At 39.5% G+C, this 18,541-nt stretch overlaps 1 protein-coding gene across 11 annotated transcripts in view; it reads left to right on the top strand.

The window, feature by feature from the left end:
• The window catches only part of GOLGA4 (golgin A4), a 156,191-nt gene that overhangs the window by 73,869 nt on the left and 63,781 nt on the right, over positions 1-18,541 (top strand). For 10 of the 11 annotated variants that reach the window (XR_009155182.1, XR_009155183.1, XM_058184113.1 and 7 more), the window contains 4 exons: positions 136-299; positions 3,328-7,292; positions 8,202-8,323; positions 17,506-17,636. Coding sequence is in view for 8 of the 11 variants with exons in the window: in XM_058184113.1 (XP_058040096.1) it covers positions 136-299; positions 3,328-7,292; positions 8,202-8,323; positions 17,506-17,636 (4,382 nt within the window). In the remaining 3 variants the exon portion in view is untranslated. Of the gene's footprint in view, positions 1-135; positions 300-3,327; positions 7,293-8,201; positions 8,324-14,730; positions 14,892-17,505; positions 17,638-18,541 lie in introns of those variants that run through there. The other variant, XR_009155184.1, reaches the window with a different exon arrangement.

The raw sequence follows: 18,541 nt of genomic DNA, 5'->3' as shown, positions 1-18,541 counted from the left end.
TGCAGAACCTGGAGCTTCTTTTAAAAACATAATTTAGTAATTCAATGAAAACATAATATATATGTCTGGATTTTAATTTTAGCCTGAATTTTCACAATCTAAATTTATATTTGTTGTATGTTTTTTTTTCTATAGCATTTGAACAGCTAGAAAAGGCTTTAAGTGCAGCTCAGTTGGCTGAAGAAGCCCACAGGAAAGTGCAAGCAGAAATGGATGAAAAAATGAAAGCTGTTGAAAAGGCAAATGAAGAAGAATGTGTGATCCTTCAACAGGAATTAACAAGGGTGAAGCAGGAAGTGGTTAGTATTAATAAAATAATATAGATTCAGATAATATTATGTAATATTATCATGATTCAGATCATGATAATATTACATAATCCTTGATTTACCATAGCAATTGAGAACCAAGTTTCTGTTTAAGTGATATGATGATAACATTGCTTCCTGCAGTTTCAGTTATTATTGTTAGTTGAATCCTATGATTGTTAGGTGAGATAGCTTCCTACAACTAAAGTCAGTTGGGAAGCTATCAGGAAGTTGTAAGTCCCAAACCCTCAGAGAGGTAAGTAACTGCTACTGGATGAGAGAGGATGTGAGTGGGTATATGAGGGCCACTTTGCAGGTTGGGGATTATGTATGAGAGGTGCCTGTTCAACTAGGGAGGACATTTAGGAGTACAAGGAGTGTGAGGGATATTCTGCGGGTTGTGGAGTGGATGGAGGGCATGAATGGGTCTGTGAAGGGATACTCAGATAAGTAAGAATATGTAAAAAGCTCTATGCAGATCAAAGAAGGTGCATGAGAGGTGCTGAATAGTGTGCGCATGGGGTGCATGAGTGGTTGGTATGGCATGAATACAGGGGGGCTAGGGGAAAGTGTGCAAATGGGAAAGACTTGCGACTTTCCCTTTCTAGGGAAGTTCAGCAGTGAATGTTTTTCAGCCTTTCCAGATATATCAGACAGAAAACAGACAAGATGAACTACTGGTAGTCTTTGACTTACAACCATTCATTCAGTGATTGTTCAATATTACAGTGTGCCCTATGACCCCTGTCCAATCATACAGCAATCCCTGCAGTCATGTAATTGGGATCTCGATGTTTGGTACCCCATTTGCATGTAACAATGGGTTGCCAAGTGCCCCAAAATCCTTTTTGGCTTTTCAGCTGGGAACTTTCAGAGTGGATGGGATGCGTGGTGCAGGCAAAATCAATCTGTCAGATGACTCTTGCAGTCTAAAGAGGTTGATTGAAAAAGGTCTGTCCCAAAATGTGATCCAATGGATCTGCTCCAGCCAGCCCTCAGGAACCAGAAAAAGTCCTGTGGCAGGGCTTGCAACATCTTTCTGGAAAAAAAAGAGCTGTCCTTTATAATAAAGGACATATGGTCACTGTAGTTATCTTCTTTTATCTTATTCTTCCCTTCCTTTAATCAGCTTGGGAGCACACTACAGGAAGGTTTGTGAGTTTTTCCTTGAATTAATTACCATGTTTCCCCAAAAATAGGATTTACCCAAAAAAAAGCTCTAGCCTGATTTTTTAAGAGCACCTAATATAAGCCCTCCTGCAAAAATAAGCCCTAGTGAAGGGGGAGCATGGCCAGCACATGGCCAGCACAGACAGTGAAAACATGCACGAGCTAACCGTGTCTGGCAGCAGCCATAGCCCATGCAATGCAGGTGAGTTGATTACTTGTCCAAGCAGAAGTGGAGGCAGAGGGGGGGAGGCATGCGATCTGGACATGTGGGCTGTGGGAAAGCTGAGAGTTGTTGGGCCACAGCAGCCAGTGTTTGTGGGAGGCACATCTTCATGCGGTAGCACAGGCGGTAGATGGAGGCAGAGGTGAAGGGGGGAAGGCAGATATCTGGATGCACCATGCAGGGCGTGGGAAAGCCAAGACTCAATGGGCCAGAACAGGTGGGCAACCGCAGGAGGCTTATCTTCACATCTCTCGGCTTGCCTGTGGCCTGCACAGTGCAATGGATTTCTTGCCTTCCATCCTGCACCTCTGCCTCCTGTCTGCTGCTGGTGTTGCCACACGAAGATGAGCCTCCTGCAGCTGCCTGTCCAAACTGCCCCACCTTCTTGCATCTGGATCACCTACCTCCTCCCTAGGCTTCTGTCTCCGTCTGCTGCTTGGATAGGGAATGCTGCTGGTCCGCGTGTGCTTGACACCTCTTGGGAGCTGGTGCACCCAGCTGGGCTGATCACCCTGAAATTGTGTTTTCCCCAAAATAAGCCCTAGTGCTTATTTTGGAGCCCCCCAAGATATAAGACCTCAGTTTTATTTTTGCGGAAACACAGGTTATCAGTATCAATGTTAAAGATTTTCTATTTTTGATACGTATTTTCTTTTTCTTTCTTTCTTTCTTTCTTTCTTTCTTTCTTTCTTTCTTTCTTTCTTTCTTTCTTTCTTTCCTTCCTTCCTTCCTTCCTTCCTTCCTTCCTTTCTTCCTTCCTTCCTTCCTTCCTCCTTCCTTCCTTCCTTCCTTCCTTCCTTCCTTCCTTCCTTCCTTCCTTCCTTCCTTCCTTCCTTCCTTCCTTATGATTTATCCTTCAGGAACATTATTAAGTGGGTGAAAATAATTTTAGTGAATATGAAATTTTTAGTCCGATGCAGAAAATTGTACATTAAAGAACTAGTCATTTCTGAGCCAGTTCACAATGAAGTTATGGGACACATGGAGAAAAGCAACATGTGTATTTGTTGAGAGAGTTGTAATCTGAGAGGCTTCCTGGTAACACATAGTAACACTGTGAATATGCCTGTCAAATCCTGGTGAGAGACAATAGTTCAAAGATGTATTAGGCTGGGATAGATAAATCCTTGGAGCTCTGTGGAGCAATGGAGAGAGAATCCACCAGCAAAAGAGCTAGTGTATAGATGATTTCATTTCTCATATAGAACATTCTTTAGGATTTCTTTTCTTTGTTATATTTCTGTATTTTTCTTTCAGTCATTACTGTGATAGAATTTGAGAATTTTACAGTAGTCTGCAGAAAATAAGTACATAATAACCTTATACAAAGTGCACTAGTTCTAGGTTATTTTTCTAGGTTTTGAGTCCAGAAATACTTATTAATTTTATATAGATAAAATCTACATAGAAATATCATTTTTATCGGTGTAACAATACTGAAGCTAAATGATTTTATTTTTTAATTCCATTCTTCAGACTAAAAAGCAACATAGTTTATATTTAATTTTTTCATTTAAATTATTAGAATTTTTTTATGCATAGCATTTAAGTAGATATTTTAAACATATATTTTTTAAAAAATCAATCTATATCATTGATTATATTTCCCACTGATCTTCTTAACAGAGAATTCTTGAGCTGGAAAGTTCCCCTGCAAAATGTCCACAAAATGATAAAAGTCAGTTAAAAGATTTTGTCCAGACAAAATCAGACAAAAATGAGCACAGTAAAGTAATAAGTACTATGACTGAAAAACATAGACAAGAAATTGAATATTTGAAGCAGCAAGAACAGCTTGATGTATTTACTCAGCAGCAGCAATCAGAAATGGAAAAACTGAGGAAATATTGTGAAGAAGAAACAGCCAAGCTATTAAAAGAAAAAGAGGCTATATTTCATGCTCATATAGAAGAAATGAATGAAAAAACGTTAGAAAAGCTGGATGTGAAACAAACACAGCTAGAAGCACTTTCATCTGAATTATCAGATGCTCTGAATACCTGTCAAAATCTTGAACAATATATTTCTAAGTTAAAGAAGGACGCAGATAAAGCAAAGTTGGAGTTTGAGACAAAACTTAATCAGCAAAGGAATAATCATAAGGAACAAGTTGAAGCTATTTTTAAAGACCAGGAAGTAATTGAGAAATCATTTACAGAAGAAATAATTCAACTAAAACAACTCTTGAAAGCAAAAGAGAAAAATGAAGAATTAGAACAGAAAAAAATGAAAGAAACTCTAGAAAAAGCTGAATCACAATGTAAAAGAATGTCTGCAGAATTAGATAATGCAAGTATTTATGAAAACAAGTTTAAAAATTTGCAAAAGAAATTGGAAGTTATAAAGCATAAAAAGTCAAAACTTGAAGAATTGGTTGTAAAAACTGAAACCCAGCTGAATGAAGTAAAAACTGAGTTAGATTTTCAGATATCCCAGGTAAATGATCTAAAATGTGAATTGGAAGAAGAAAAGAGAAAAAATATACAGAACACCTCATCTCTGACAGAAAAGTATGAATCACAGTTAAGAAACCTTGGAGAAGAGATCAGTCAGTTAAAAAGTCATTGTACTGGCAAGGAAAGTGAAATTGGACAAATAAAGCATTTCATGAAGCAACAAATTGAAAAGTATAGGCAACTGTTATCAACTAAAGAAGAAGAAATTAGTGCTTTAAGAGACAAATATGAACGCAAATTAAAGCAGCAAGAGACACAAGCAGAGGAAGCTATAGAAAAAGTAAAAAAAATGCAGGAAGAATTTAAGCAAAAACTTTCAGAACAAGAAGCAAAATTGAAAAAAGAGATTGAGGGCAACCAGTTGGATTTTTGTCAGAAAGAGAAGGAGGCTGAAGAACTTTGGGAAAAACATGAGATAAGATTGCAAGAAAAAGAGCAGGAAATAAGAGATCTGAAAGAAAGACTGGCCACCTTTGAAACTGAAAGAGAAGGGAATAATGCAGATATTACATGGCTAAAGGACAAAGATACAAAGAAAGACAAAACTATACATGAACTTCAAGAACAACTGCAACAGACATTAGCACAAGTGAACCTTTCAAAACAAAAAGAAATTGATTTAAAAAAACAACTTGTAAAATTAGAGAACGATCTTAATTTTTCTTTGAAGGAGAAAATAACAGTACAGGAACAGCTTAATGAGATAATGATAACAGAAGAAAAAAAGAAATATGACCTTTTGGAACTGGCAGATAAATTGAAAATGTCTGATGTGGAACTCCATGCCTTGAAGATGTCTCATCTTAAAGAACAGGAGAATTATGGAACAAAGTTAGAAGGGGAAAGAAACGAGTTTCAGCAAAAACAAGCTGAATTTGAAAATTTCAAGAGAGATACAATTAGACAACTGGCTGATTACCAGCAAAAAGCAGAAACTTTATTGAAAATAAAAGTTGGTGAACTGATTGAACAATGCAATGAAAACATTTCTTCAATAATAGTTAAAATTGCTCACTGTCAGCAACAGACAATAAAAATTAAAGAAGGCATATTAATTAAAATCAATCAAATTCCAGATCTAGAACTTCAACTTAAACAATTAACAGAGAGTCATGTAACTTTAAACAGTAGTTTACAGGAGTCAAAAAAGCATTTGGAGGAAAAGGAATGCTTAATGATGTCTATGAAAGCAGACATGGAAAAACTTCTAACTGAAAAGGAACTATTGCAAAAAGAAAGTTACCTCCAGCAGCAAACAGCAACAGAGAAGGAATCTTGTATCACAGAGCTGAAGAAAGAATTATCTAAGCATAGTAATGTTGTTACTTCTATGAGGGAGGAGATAAATGAGAAAAAAGCAGAAATCACAGATCTCAACAAGCTTATTAGTGAATTGAACCTCAGACTTGAAAACACCATATTAGAAAAAGAAACTGCCACAACAATGTTAAACAAGCAACACAAAGAAAACGAACTGCAGTTACTGAATGAGATGGAAGTGCTATCTTCCAAAGTTGAATCATTGAATGAAGATAAAGTTACTGCCCTGAAACAGGTAGACCACTGGATGAACAAAATGTCAGAATGGAAGAAGAAAGCTCAGTTGAGATTTGCACAAAATTATAATACTATTAAGGAATTACAAAGTAAGATTGAACTGATTAATAACCAAGTCAGTGAAAAAGAAGAAGAATTGATTAGAAGAAAGGAAGAGCATGATAAACAAACCAAACAATTAGAACATTTAAAAAGCTTAATGGAACAAAAGCACGTCAGAAAAGAAAAACAGGAATCTGATTTGGTTGGTGAGATAAAAATCCATTCAGCGAGAATTGCTGAATTAGAAGAGCATATTGCTCGGAAAACAATGGAAAATGATTATTTAATGGAAGAATGTAAAAAGTATCGTGAACAAAACAGTGAGCAAATAGAAATGGCACAACAACTCCAACAGGCTCAGGGAGTAATAATGGACAAGGATGACAAGCTGAAGGAGATGGAACAAAAAGTCCTATCTTTTGAGAAGCAAATGCAAGTTATGGAAACTGACCTAGAAGAAAAATCAAAAGAATTTGAAGGAATAAAACTGGCTCTATTGAAAACTAAAGAGGAAGAATTAAAGGCTCTAGAAGAAAGGCTTATTTCAGAAACAACTTCTAAAATAGCAGATCTGAAAAAAAAGGCTGAACACAAAATTGCTTCTTTTAAAAGGCAGTTGACGATTCAGATGGAAGAGAAAGAACAACAAAATAAGCTACAGAAAAAATTGCAAGAAAAAGAAAAGAAAATCATGTCTTTAGATTTAGAAAAAGAGTTGATACAGAAAGCAGAAACAATAAAAGTTTCTGCAGAACAAGATGAAGTCCATGCTTTAGAGAATATGCAACAGATGTATGATTTAAAAATTGATATTTTAAGAAAGGATTTATTGAATAAGGAGAGATTACTTGAGAAGTATAATGAAGAAACAAATATTTGTAATATTTCAAAAATGGAGACTCAGGATCAGCAAGAACTTCTTAAAAGAGCTCAAGAAGATAAAAATAAAATTGAAAATCTTCAAAGAGAACTTGAGGAACAAATCAAGAAACAGGCTTCATTACTTAAACAATATACCAAGTATGAGAGTGAATTAACAAATATCAAAGTAGAATTGAAAAACAAAGAAGTAAATCAACAAAATATGGAAATTGCATTTAAAGACTTAGAAAAAAAACTTCAAGAAAAGGAGGAGGAAGAACAATCTTTACAACAAAAGATATACTGTTTTGGTGAAGATTTTATGAAAGAGAGACAAGACAGGATTGAGGTGAAAAATAGGATTACAGAATATGATGAGAAATTAAACAGACTGCAAGAGCAGGTAGATGAAAGAAGTGGCCTTATAAAAATTCTGGAAGGAAATATAGAAGAAAAGACTAAATCAGTCTTTGAACTTCAGAAGATGGTTGATAAGATGCAGATGCAACAGAAAGATTTCCAAACTACATTGAAACATACAGAGCAAGAGAAACAGGAACAGCACAGAAATGTGATTAAGCTTCAGAAGGATTTGCGAACCTTGCGGAAAGAACATCAGGAAGAACTGGAAATTATGAAGAAAGAATGTAGAGAAGAAATGGAACAAAAAATAAAGTAAGTTGCTATTAAGTACCTGTTAACTCTTTAATGAAACATATGTAGAGTAAAACTGAATGACATAAAAATTATGATTAACATTATTTTCCAAATATGGATATATGTATTATTTGGCAGGTAAACTCTGCTGTTTAAATCTGTTGAACACTTTTATGGAGAACAAATCTCAGTTTGGATGAATATCTCTCAATGTAAAATGTCCAGTTATGAAAAAGTGTATTGTCTGTATGTGCAGTATCTTTACTCCTTCCTGTGTGAATCAAGCAATCACATCTGAAAAATATATAAGTTATCATGGTTACCCAGTTTACGCATTAGAGTTGTCTATTTACTTTTAAACAAATCAAAATTTTGAAGTACACATGCAGATAAAATCCAGAAATTATGATTATTTAAAAATTTATATTTCTAATTGCATACTATATAAAAAAATTCATAAGGAAGTAAAAGATTAATTCAACTTTCATCTTATGAGCTAAGATATAATAAAAGGAATGTAACCATCAATTAGATATAAGCCTAAATTTATACAAAAAAGTTGAATACATGTATAGTCTATTTCCAACAATTAATTATTTAAGATGTATGTTTAAGATGCTATATTTAAAATTGCGGGATATCAATTTATAGTTCACACCTAAATATATTTACCTAAGTTATAATCTATTTACATTGTTCCTTGAATGTCACATTTTTACATTATTCAAATATTTTCCTACATTTTCATTGTGGTAAAAATCTAAAGGATTAGATGCCATTTTATAAGTATTGTATGGCAAAATAATCAAATGAATTATTTTAACCACTTTGTTACCCAATATAATCTATAAGAAATATTTTAGAGTTTTTTACCATGATGCTTGAGCTAAAAAAATCTTAATTTCTTATATTCTGATATCTTAATAGATATGAACAGGAAGACATTGAATTGAAACACAATTCCACATTAAAGCAGCTAATGAGGGAATTCAATACCCAACTGGCACAAAAGGACCAGGAATTAGAAATGGCTATAAAAGAAACTATCAGTAAGTTATGTTTTTTTCTGGGTAGCTATGATGCTATGCATGTTTTATGGACTGCAAATGACATCATCCACCACCAATTTATTCCTCATATGACAACTGAGGAAGAAGAAAAAAAAAAGAAATAGAATTCAAAGAATTTACCATATTGTTTGGAGTAGTAAGACACACCTTAGTTTTTGGGAAGGAAAATAAGAAAAAAGCTAATTGGGAGGTGGATTGGCCTCCCAGAATACCCCCAATCAGCTGTTCCCAGAGGTGAATTTTAACAACAGGTTCCTTGGTTGTGAGCTCTGGGCCTTGCTTTTTTTGGCTGTTTTTTCTGCCTCTGAAACTCCATTTCAGAAAAAACTTCTTTCTGCCTCTGAAAGCCTCCAAATCAGAACTTCAGAAAAAAAAGCCTCTGAAGCTGTTTGGGAGATTCTTTTCTGAAGCTCTGTTTGGGGCTTTTTTTCTGAAGCTCCATTTCTGATGCTTTTTTCAGCCTCTGAAACCTCCATTTGAGAAGCTGGGCGGGGCTACATTTGGAGTATAAGGTGCACCCAGATTTTCATTCTCTTTTTTGGGGGGGAAAGGTGCGTCTTATACTCCAAAAAATATGGTAGGCATCTAAAAGGAAAAATACAGAAGATGAGATAAGGACGTGTCTCTGGTGCAGAGAAGGAAAGTTGGTGGAACTTTTGTTGAAACTGGGAGAAGCAGGAAAGAAAAACGTGTGTGTTTGTGGGGGATGTAAATTGTTAATGCAGAGAAGTTCTCCATACCGGTGAGAAACGGCAGTCAGGAGAAGGGTTTGACTATCTGTCAAGCTTGGAGGACCGAGTCTGCAGAACTGTTTAAGCCCTGCCTCTTCCTGTTGGGCTCCAGTTTTTTGACTCGGTCCCAAGCTGGATGAACGTGTCTTTCTCCTTCCCTACTGTTTTTTCTCAACTTAACCTGATTCCTATCTGTTTTGAAAAAATTTCAATATTCCAGTGTGAAAGACTTTCAGTCTGACCCCGCTGAAGGCCGTGGACAGGCATCGGATTGCCGGCTGGAAGTCCCGACAAAGCAGCACGTTCTCCTTAGTGAGAGCTGCAGTCTCCCCAAGGGGCCCTTTATTTCCATTGCCCCAGGCCGAGAAAGCTTTCTGCAACTAATAGCTTAGTTTAGCAGCAGTTCCGGAAAGATTCAACAGGCCACGCTTTCTTCTCAGCTGTGCGGCGCTTATCTCTCCGATCAGAACTCAGCAGCAGCCGCATTGTTAAAGGCAGCTTGCTTAAGCAGATGTCCTGGAAGATCTCCGGAGCCCGTAAATCGCTATTGGTGCGGGGGTGAACCGGACTATTCAAGCTGAGTTTCTCAAGGCTATTTCAGCAGCCATTAGCCTAAGAGGAATTAGGCTTTATTTGGGCACCAAAAATCTAGTCGCCATTTTGGGGAGGAGTTTTACTCTGGATCAATAGAATTCTTCAGAACACCATTCTACCGGCTGATATACTCTGAAATAATAGAGGACAAGCCACTAATATTATTTTTCTCACCTCTCATTCCTTTTGGTGGAGAACCAATTAATAACAGTAATAAATGAATGAATGAATGAATGAATGAATGAATGAATGAATGAATGGAAGTCTTTTCAAAATGGCGGATGCCATGAGGTCACACCCCAAGAAAGCTACTTCTAAGCGTCACCATATTGAGGACCCCCTAGAAGGAGCCTCAGGATCAAAACCTTAAAAAAGGAAAAAGGATCTAAACACCCTTCCCTCCCACCTACTCAGACGCCACAGAGCCTTAGAGAAGGCCCAGCAACAGGCCAAGGATAGGCCTAAACTTCAAGCCCCTCCACAACAAATTACACAGGAGGTTTCTTCTCAACAACCATCTGCCTCGGCTACTCCTCCACCTAACTGGTTTTCCAATCATTCTAGCTCTGCTCCCAATTGACAGTGGCTCACTTTTTCAAGAGGCACCTCATCAGCCAGATATTGAGCCAGTGGTCTCTGCCTCAGCAGAAGAGACCAGAAATGTAGCTGCTCCAGACCCTCCTTCGGTCCAGGTTGCACAAGCAGATTTGTCTAACTTACAATTACCCCCCGCCTTTGGGGCGCTTATTGCAGAAGTGATCAGGTCAGGATTGGCCCAATGCTACCCCCATATTCCCATACCTTCTACTTCAAGGGCTCTAGATCAACAAGACCTGCACAGGTCAGACTATTCAGTCTCAGAGCATGGTGGGGCTCAATCTCCAGAACATTCTGATCAAGAATCCATGTATGATGAGGACATTCCAAGAGATGTTGCCTTATCAGAGGACGAGAGCTTGGATCAAGATCAGCCATCTTTCATAGGCCTGTTTAAACCGCCACTCTTCAAATCCCTCCTATATAAGGCCCAGGTTTCTACCAGCCTAGGAGAAACCTCTAGTTCCAAGAACCACAATCAAACAGAGGAAGGTCCGTCAGGTTCATTGTTTTCTGAACCATCTATCGCTTTTGATATGGTTCCTGCACCCAAACTTTTCACAGAGGTTGTACAACGACAGTGGGTGGTCCAGGGATCAGGTCCTTACCCCAGCAATATTGACAAGCGTCTATATAACATGGCACCAGATATGTCAAATCTTCTTCAGGTTCCCACAGTCGACAGTCCTATAGTGGCACTTTCATCATCCACTAATCTTACAGGTTCTCCTGAGGAATCCCTTCACCTTGAGGACAAACAGGCTGAGAAAGTACTAGTGAAAGGTCACCAAGCAGCAGCGTGGTCAGTCAAAGCAGCGGCTTCCACCTCATTCTTTAACAGAGCAACTATCATTTGGCTAAAACAACTTCAGGCTAGAATTCCTGCAATAGGTACAAGGTCACACCAAGATCTTAACAAAATCATCACAGCCCTAGAGTATTCCGCTGATGCTATGCTCAACGCGGCTAGATTCATCTCTAAAGCAGTGGGTTTTTCCATTACATATCGCAGATTACTGTGGCTCCGGAACTGGCAAGCGGACAACCGGAACAAATGGAGATTAGCTTCAGCTCCTTTTTCTGGTGATAAATTATTTGGGGCATCCTTGGACCCCATTCTCATTGAGACCTGGGACAAACGGAAGATTCTTCCCTCCCTTTCAAGACGCACAGAAGCTTGTTCTTCACCGTATCCACGTCAGCAGTCCTTTAGTCAATCAGACTCCAGCTTCTACCATTCTAGAACACACAGACATTTCCAACCCAGAGGAAGTTTCTCACAGGAGGTCCAGGTCAGATCGAATCCTAAATTCTACCCCAAGAAACCTTTTAGGGATGGCAGAGGCAGGGGGTTCCGCAGAAGCAGACAGGTTCCCTTCTTCCCTTCCCATTGGCGGCAGACTTGCCCATTTTGCTAATCAGTGGGATTCCTCCATTTCCGATGCATGGGTACGACATACAATTCATTTTGGCCTGTTTATAGAGTTTCTTCCCCCCCACCCCAAGGGTTTTTGTACCACGTCCTGTATCCCGCAACAAGTCCAACCGGACTGTAATGGAGGAAGCTATTCTTCATCTATTCACATCAATGCAATTCAGCAGGTTCCTCTTCCCCAACCTGGACAAGGCTTTTATTCATGCTTGTTTGTGGTGCGCAAATCCTCGGGGGATTGGAGAGCTATTCTTGATCTAAAATCTTTAAATCGTTATGTTTCAGACCGCAAATTTAAAATACAATCACTACAATCCATATTAGAGTCCATTAGACCAGGAGATTTTCTCTCCTCCATAGACCTCACAGAGGCTTACCTCCATATACCCATAGTTCTTGAACACAGAAAATTATTTCGTTTTTCTTATAAGGGCAACCATTTCCAATACGCTGCTTTGCCCCTTGGGTTATCATCGGTCCAAGAGTCTTTTCTAAGGTCCTAGAAGCTTTGATTGGCCATATCCACTCTAGGCCTATTTGTATCCAATTCTACCTCGATGATATTCTCATTTTATCTCATTCGGAGCAGACAGCACGCAAAGACCTTTCCACTACCATAGATATTCTCCAACTGCACGGTTTCTCCATAAATTGGGAAAAAAGCCATCTCTCTCCCTCCACTAAGCTTCTTCACCTGGGGGCAGAAATTGATACTACTTTTTCCATGATCTACCTCTCTCAGGAATGCCAATCTAACCTTAAAGAGTTAACAGAATGAATCATTATTGCTCGTTCAGCGTCCCTCAGATCCCTATCTCAGTTATTGGGTAAAATGGTTTCGACATTTGAAATTGTGCCTTGGACTCCACAGCAGGGATCTGCAATGGATGCGTCTTCTGTACCAGAGAAGTCAATGAGTCACATCCCTGTCGCGACTCCACCTACCTCAATCAATTCTCACTTCCCTTCATTGGTGGACCACCGAAGCCATCTCCAAGGGGAGCAGGTTCAGGGAGCCTTCCAGACTCACTCTTACCACTGATGCGGGTCTCACCGGATGGGGGACCCATCTCGGGCCTTTAATGGCACAAGGCACCTGGTCACTTTAAGAACAGACTCTCAGCATCAACCTTCTGGAATTGAGAGTCATTCATCGAGCTCCACTTCAGCAATCAGGTGGCTGGATATGATATATTAGTCCTCACAGACAACGTCTCTGCGAAGGCCCACATCAACAAGTGGGGAGGGACACACTCAAAGTCACTCATGAGGGAGACATTCAAACTAGGTCAAACTAGGTCAATGGGCAGATCACATCTCGGGAACAGCGAATGTTCAGGCGGATGCTCTTAGCAGACAGTGACTAGATCAGTCAGAGTGGAGCCTATCTCCGGATCGCTTCCTGGAGATAACCCGCCGGTTCGGCACTCCATAGGAGATATGTTCGCTTCAGAGAATAACCACCAACTCCCACGGTTTTTCACCAGGTTCCCTTCCCCGAGAGCAGAAGGGGTGAATGCCCTATGGTTTCCATGGTCTCCGGGACTTCTATATGCGTTCCCTCCACTTCCACTAGTCAACAAGAGTTGAAAACTCTTAGAAGAGAAAGCAGAACTTGTTCTCATTGCCCCCCCATTGGCCTCGGAGATCATGGTTTGCGGACCTAGTATCTCTATTGGTAACCAGACATTGGAGAACCCCAGACAACAGAATTCAACTTTGGCAAGGGGCCCTTTCCCATCTCTGGGAAAACGGCTACAGCTAACTTTTGGAGACTGAGCGGGACATCTTAACATCCTCAACATTCCGTCTCAAGCAATTCCCACCATCCAAGCTTCTCATCGTCCATCGACTAATCGAATCTACGAGGCTATTTGGAAAATTTTTGTACGGTGGTGCTGTAAGAAGGCGGTCTCACCTACAAAAGCAGAAGTATCTCACGTCATTGGGTTTTTACAAGACGGATTGAATTCAGGTTTAACATCCAACACACTCCGACGACAGGTGGCAGCCATTTCATCGGTCCTCACCTGCACTTTGTCTGAATCCTTGGCTTCTTATCCCATCATCCGTCGATTCCTAAGAGGTGCAGCTAATCTACATCCACCTATAGTGCACAGATACCCTTCTTGGGATCTTAATAAAGTACTTTCTGCATTGACAACAGCACCATTCGAGCCTCTTTGGAATGTTTCCCTCAGATTCTTAACCCTCAAGGTATGTTTTCTCATCGCCATCACGTCAGCTCGACGCATTTCAGAACTCGCTGCACTCTCCATCCGTAAGGACTTATGGATTTTTTACTCGGACAGGGTCATTTTACGCTTGATCCTACCTTTATGCCAAAAGTCAATTCCCTTTTTCACCGTCCACAGGAACTCGTTCTCCCAAATTTCTGCCCTTCACCAACTCACCGTTTGGAATTTCTATGGCACACATTGAACGTTCATCGGGTGATAAAAATATATTTACAACGCACCTCAACTATCAGAAAGATGGAAGCACTCTTTGTCTCATTCCTTCCAGCCTCCTTAGGTACCAAGTTCTCAGGCCCTACTATCGGTAGGTGGATCAGGTCGACCATTGCGACCGCCTACGATCTTCAGTCCTTACCTCGACCTTCAAACATAACTGCACATTCCACTCGAAGTGCCGCCACTTCGGCAGCTTGGTCCACTCAGCACCGTTATAAGAGATTTGCAGGGCCGCAACATGGACTACACCTACTCCTTTCATCTGGCATTACAAGCTGGACACGTATGCTTCGGTGGACGCAGCCTTCGGCAGGAGGGTGTTACAAAGTGTCCTCGATGCACAGTAGGACAGCGGCTGGCTATTACTCACCCGGATGGACAACGAGCTTTGGTATGTCTCTTCTCCTGACTGTCGTTTCTCACTGGTGTGGAGAATGGGGCATTAGACTTACCTGACACGCCCTTTCTCACAATGATGAAAATGGCAGTCAGCCCCTCCCTATTCAGGCCGGCCACTAGCTGAGGGGGAGGGTGGACACTAATTGTTTCTCATTTCAGAAAGACACATCAGTCTGCGACAGCTATCTCGCCAAAACCTGAAGCCCAACAGGAAGAGGCAGGGCTTAAACAGTTCTGCTGACTCAGTCCTCCAAACTTGACAGACAGTCAAACCCTTCTCCTGACTGCCGTTTTCACCGTCGTGAAAAAGGATGTGTCAGGTAAGTCCAACACCCCATTCCATGGCAAACAAGAACCAGCATGAGTAAGGTCATGTGAGGGCAAGGCTTGAACAGTATCCTCAGCAGCATCTTACTTCCTTCTGAATTAGAGTTCAAAATGGTTGCAGCTATCAGGAAACTAGAGAATGAAGGAAGAGTGGAGAAGTAGTTAAAAAATGCCTAATTCAAATGCCATTGCTTCAATATGAGAAGACTGCCAACACCTGTCCTGGGGAATGATACATGAGAAACTCCAAACAAAGAAGAGAGGAGTTGATGGCTGTGAACTCAGAAGTCTTAAGAAAAAGGTACAAAAAAAAGTCAGTGATTCTGGAGAGAAGAAGAGTGAGAAAGCGATATTAAATAATAAAACCTAGGAGTAAAGTAATAACACAGTCAAGAATTAAAGATCAGCAGGCTTGCTAAGGCAAGAAGAGCAATAAAGTAAAAAGAACAATAGATGTTCAGGCCGAAAAAGATATTAATGAAACCAAGAAAAGAGTTTTAATGTTAAAAGTGAAATCTTAATACAAATTGAAATAATAATAGAGATTAAAGAACCCTTAGCAATAGAGAAAATAACCAACCCATCTTTTATTCACTCTAAAGTAAAAAAACAGCCCTTTTTTCAGTCATTCTGCCCTGGTCATCTCTTATATTGACTACTGCAAAAGTACATTACTTGAGGCTACCCTTGAGTGTTCAGAAGGTGGAATAGATGCATAATGTGGTGGTGCAAATAGTTTTGGGTGCCCTGAGGCTTGCACATGTAACACCTCTGCTATGTGAGCCACATTGGGTATCAGGTATTTATTATCACCTTCAAATCCTTTCATGGCAATGGTTGCCTGAGCAACTCTTGTTCTTATTTCATTAACTCACCCCACCCAATCAGGCAAAAAGATAATATGTTGCAGAACCAATTGATTAAAGAACTTTGACTAGGATAGAAGAAAATCTTTTCTGCCATTGCTCTCATTCTATGAACAGTTTGTCCTGGAGGTGAGGCAAGCCCTCCCTCTCCTAACATTTTGGAAGAGCGTCAAGACTCTGTCAACTGGCATTAGAGTCTAAAAGTATCTTGCAACCAACCCTGGGAGTGGTTAGTGCAGGGGTGTCATACTCAATGTCATTGAGGGCTGCATCAGGGTTGTGTTTGACCTCGGGGGGCGGGGGGAGCGTGGCCAGGGGGAGTGTGGCCAGCTTCACTCATATTGTGGGTGCCTGTGGCCTGAGCATTCTGCCAGAGAAAACGGGCTCCCGAGCTCCATTTTTGGCTGGGACAACTTCTTTCAATCCTCTGCCAGCAAAAATGGAGCTTGGGAGGGCTGCATTTTTGCTGGCAGAGGCACCATGGGCCAGTCCTTCGCTATTTCCAGGGCTCCCCCACAGGCTGGATCTAAGTACCCTGCGGGCCGGATCCGAGCCCCGGGCCTTGAGTTTGAGACCTCTGGGTTAGTGTGCTTCATCTGTATTTTATAATTCTCTTTTTTAAATTTTGGTTTTGATTATGACTTTTATATGATTTTTTTGTTTTTTTGTAAACATTCAAAATTACACAAGTGTGATGGGCAGTATAGATACTGATCAATTAAAGAACATAACACTTAAAATATGAATCCCTGTGGTTTTTTATTGTGCCTGATATTTATTTTATGTCTATCTTTTTTAATAAAATACTCTTCCTCTACTAAATCCTCATGCCTTTCTTGATTGCTGCCATCCTTGGAAATAGTCTGTAGTTCATTTCCTGGAGCAGAAGTGATCCTTTATAAGCAATAGGAAAATAACACAAAGTATTGTCTTCTTCAGGATGGCATATTATATAGACATTTGGATAAATGTAAGGAAGAATAGGAACAAGTGCATTTCTTTCCATCAACTTTCTTTATTAATTTATGTAGGATTCAGGACAATCCCACCACGTAATATTTTACCTCATTTTGTTTTTACTTTATTTTTAATGTATTTCTGTTTGTAATTCTTGTGATTATAATAAAAATATATTCTTGTGATTTAAAAATAACCTTGAATTTTCTGAGGATTTATCACTATTTCTGCTTTGGGATATCTTTATTTGGTTTGAAGATGGCTGAAATTAACACAATTTAGGAAATAAAATCTAAGAGATCAGATAAATAGTAGGACTATATGGATTAGTTTGTTAAGGTTTTGCACTTCAATAATCTTTGACTTGGGAACAAAGAGCTCCAAGTTCTTGGTGCTGATACTGTGCCTTGTTGGATATGCTGCACATGCAAGAAGTTCATTTATTTTTCAAAGAAAAACAGAAACGAACTAGTGCTCTTTGTTAAATTGTTTGAATGGAAGTTTTATTGAGGAAAGCAGCTATTAACTGTTTACTAATAGTTGCTAAATGGCTATAAAATAAAATAAACTTTGAAGATATTGTAATACCTTGCACACAGTTTAATCACATACTTTTTTGCAAAGAATACCTGTTTAACTTGTTTTCTTTTAAATTTTCTTTTAAAAAATTTCTTCAGATACAATAGTTGCTATTTACTTTTTAGCCATTGCGGATAAAGGTTTAAAATAGAAAGCTAATTTTATTAATTTAGTCATAGTAACACTGTTGCACATTTTTAAACAGGTAAAGCCCAGGAAGTGGAATCTGAATTGATAGAAAGTCACCAAACAGAGACAGTTCAATTGCATAAAAAGATTTCAGAAAAGGATGATGATCTACAAAGGACAGTGAAAAAGTATGAAGAAATACTTGAGGTATAAATTTGTACTGAATAATGTTTGTGATCTTAAAATCTAAATACAATGGAAAGTTGTTATACATTTGAGATTTGTACACAGTTATAGATTGGTACACACAGTTGTGATATTTATTTATTTTAGAAAATTTATATTGTTGCCTATTTGCACATGGCGACTCAAGGTGGCTTACACAAATATAAAAACATCTTGTATTAAAAAAAAAATAGAAGAAAATAATCAAATAATAAAATAATAGCTTCTCCCCCAGCCACAGCACATCACACAAGCCATTTAATGGGCTGTATCCTGTTCTCAGTTCCTCAGGCTCGCTGGCAGAACCAGGTCTTCAATGCCTTCCTAAAGAGTGTCAGAATCGGGGCTGGTCTAATCTCTGGGGGAATGATGTTCTAGAGAGAGGGAGCCACCACAGAGAAGCCTCTTCTTCTGGGTCCCACCAGGTGTATCTTCCTAGGGGATAGGTCAGGTAGATATGACTGGCAAGAGATGGTCTCAAACCATGAAGGGCTTTAAAAGTGACTACCAGAACTTGAGTTCCACCCGGAAGCAAATCTTCAACCAGTGCAGCTCCCTCAGAAGAGGTGATACATGTGCACACCAAAGTCTGCACAAAACCATGTGGGCTGCTGCATTTTGCACCAACTGGGGCTTCTGGAAGGTCTTCAAGGGCAGCTCCATGTAGAGCATGTTGCAGTCAAGACAGGAAGTGACTAGGGCATGAGTGATAGTGAGTAGGAATTGTCAGTCCAGGAAAGATGTAACTGGCACACAACTCGCAGTTGCACCTCCTGGCCACGACCTCCACCTTCTGTTTGAGCAGAAGTTGCAAGTCCAGGAGAATCCCCAGATTATGCACTGGATATATTTGGGGCAGTGCCACCCCATCCAAGAAAAAGCTGGCA

The sequence above is a fragment of the Ahaetulla prasina genome, chromosome 4, assembly GCF_028640845.1.
Source record: "Ahaetulla prasina isolate Xishuangbanna chromosome 4, ASM2864084v1, whole genome shotgun sequence".
Taxonomy (NCBI): domain Eukaryota; kingdom Metazoa; phylum Chordata; class Lepidosauria; order Squamata; family Colubridae; genus Ahaetulla; species Ahaetulla prasina.
Note: the sequence above shows the minus strand (reverse complement) of the source record. Positions and strands in the feature narration are given on the sequence as shown.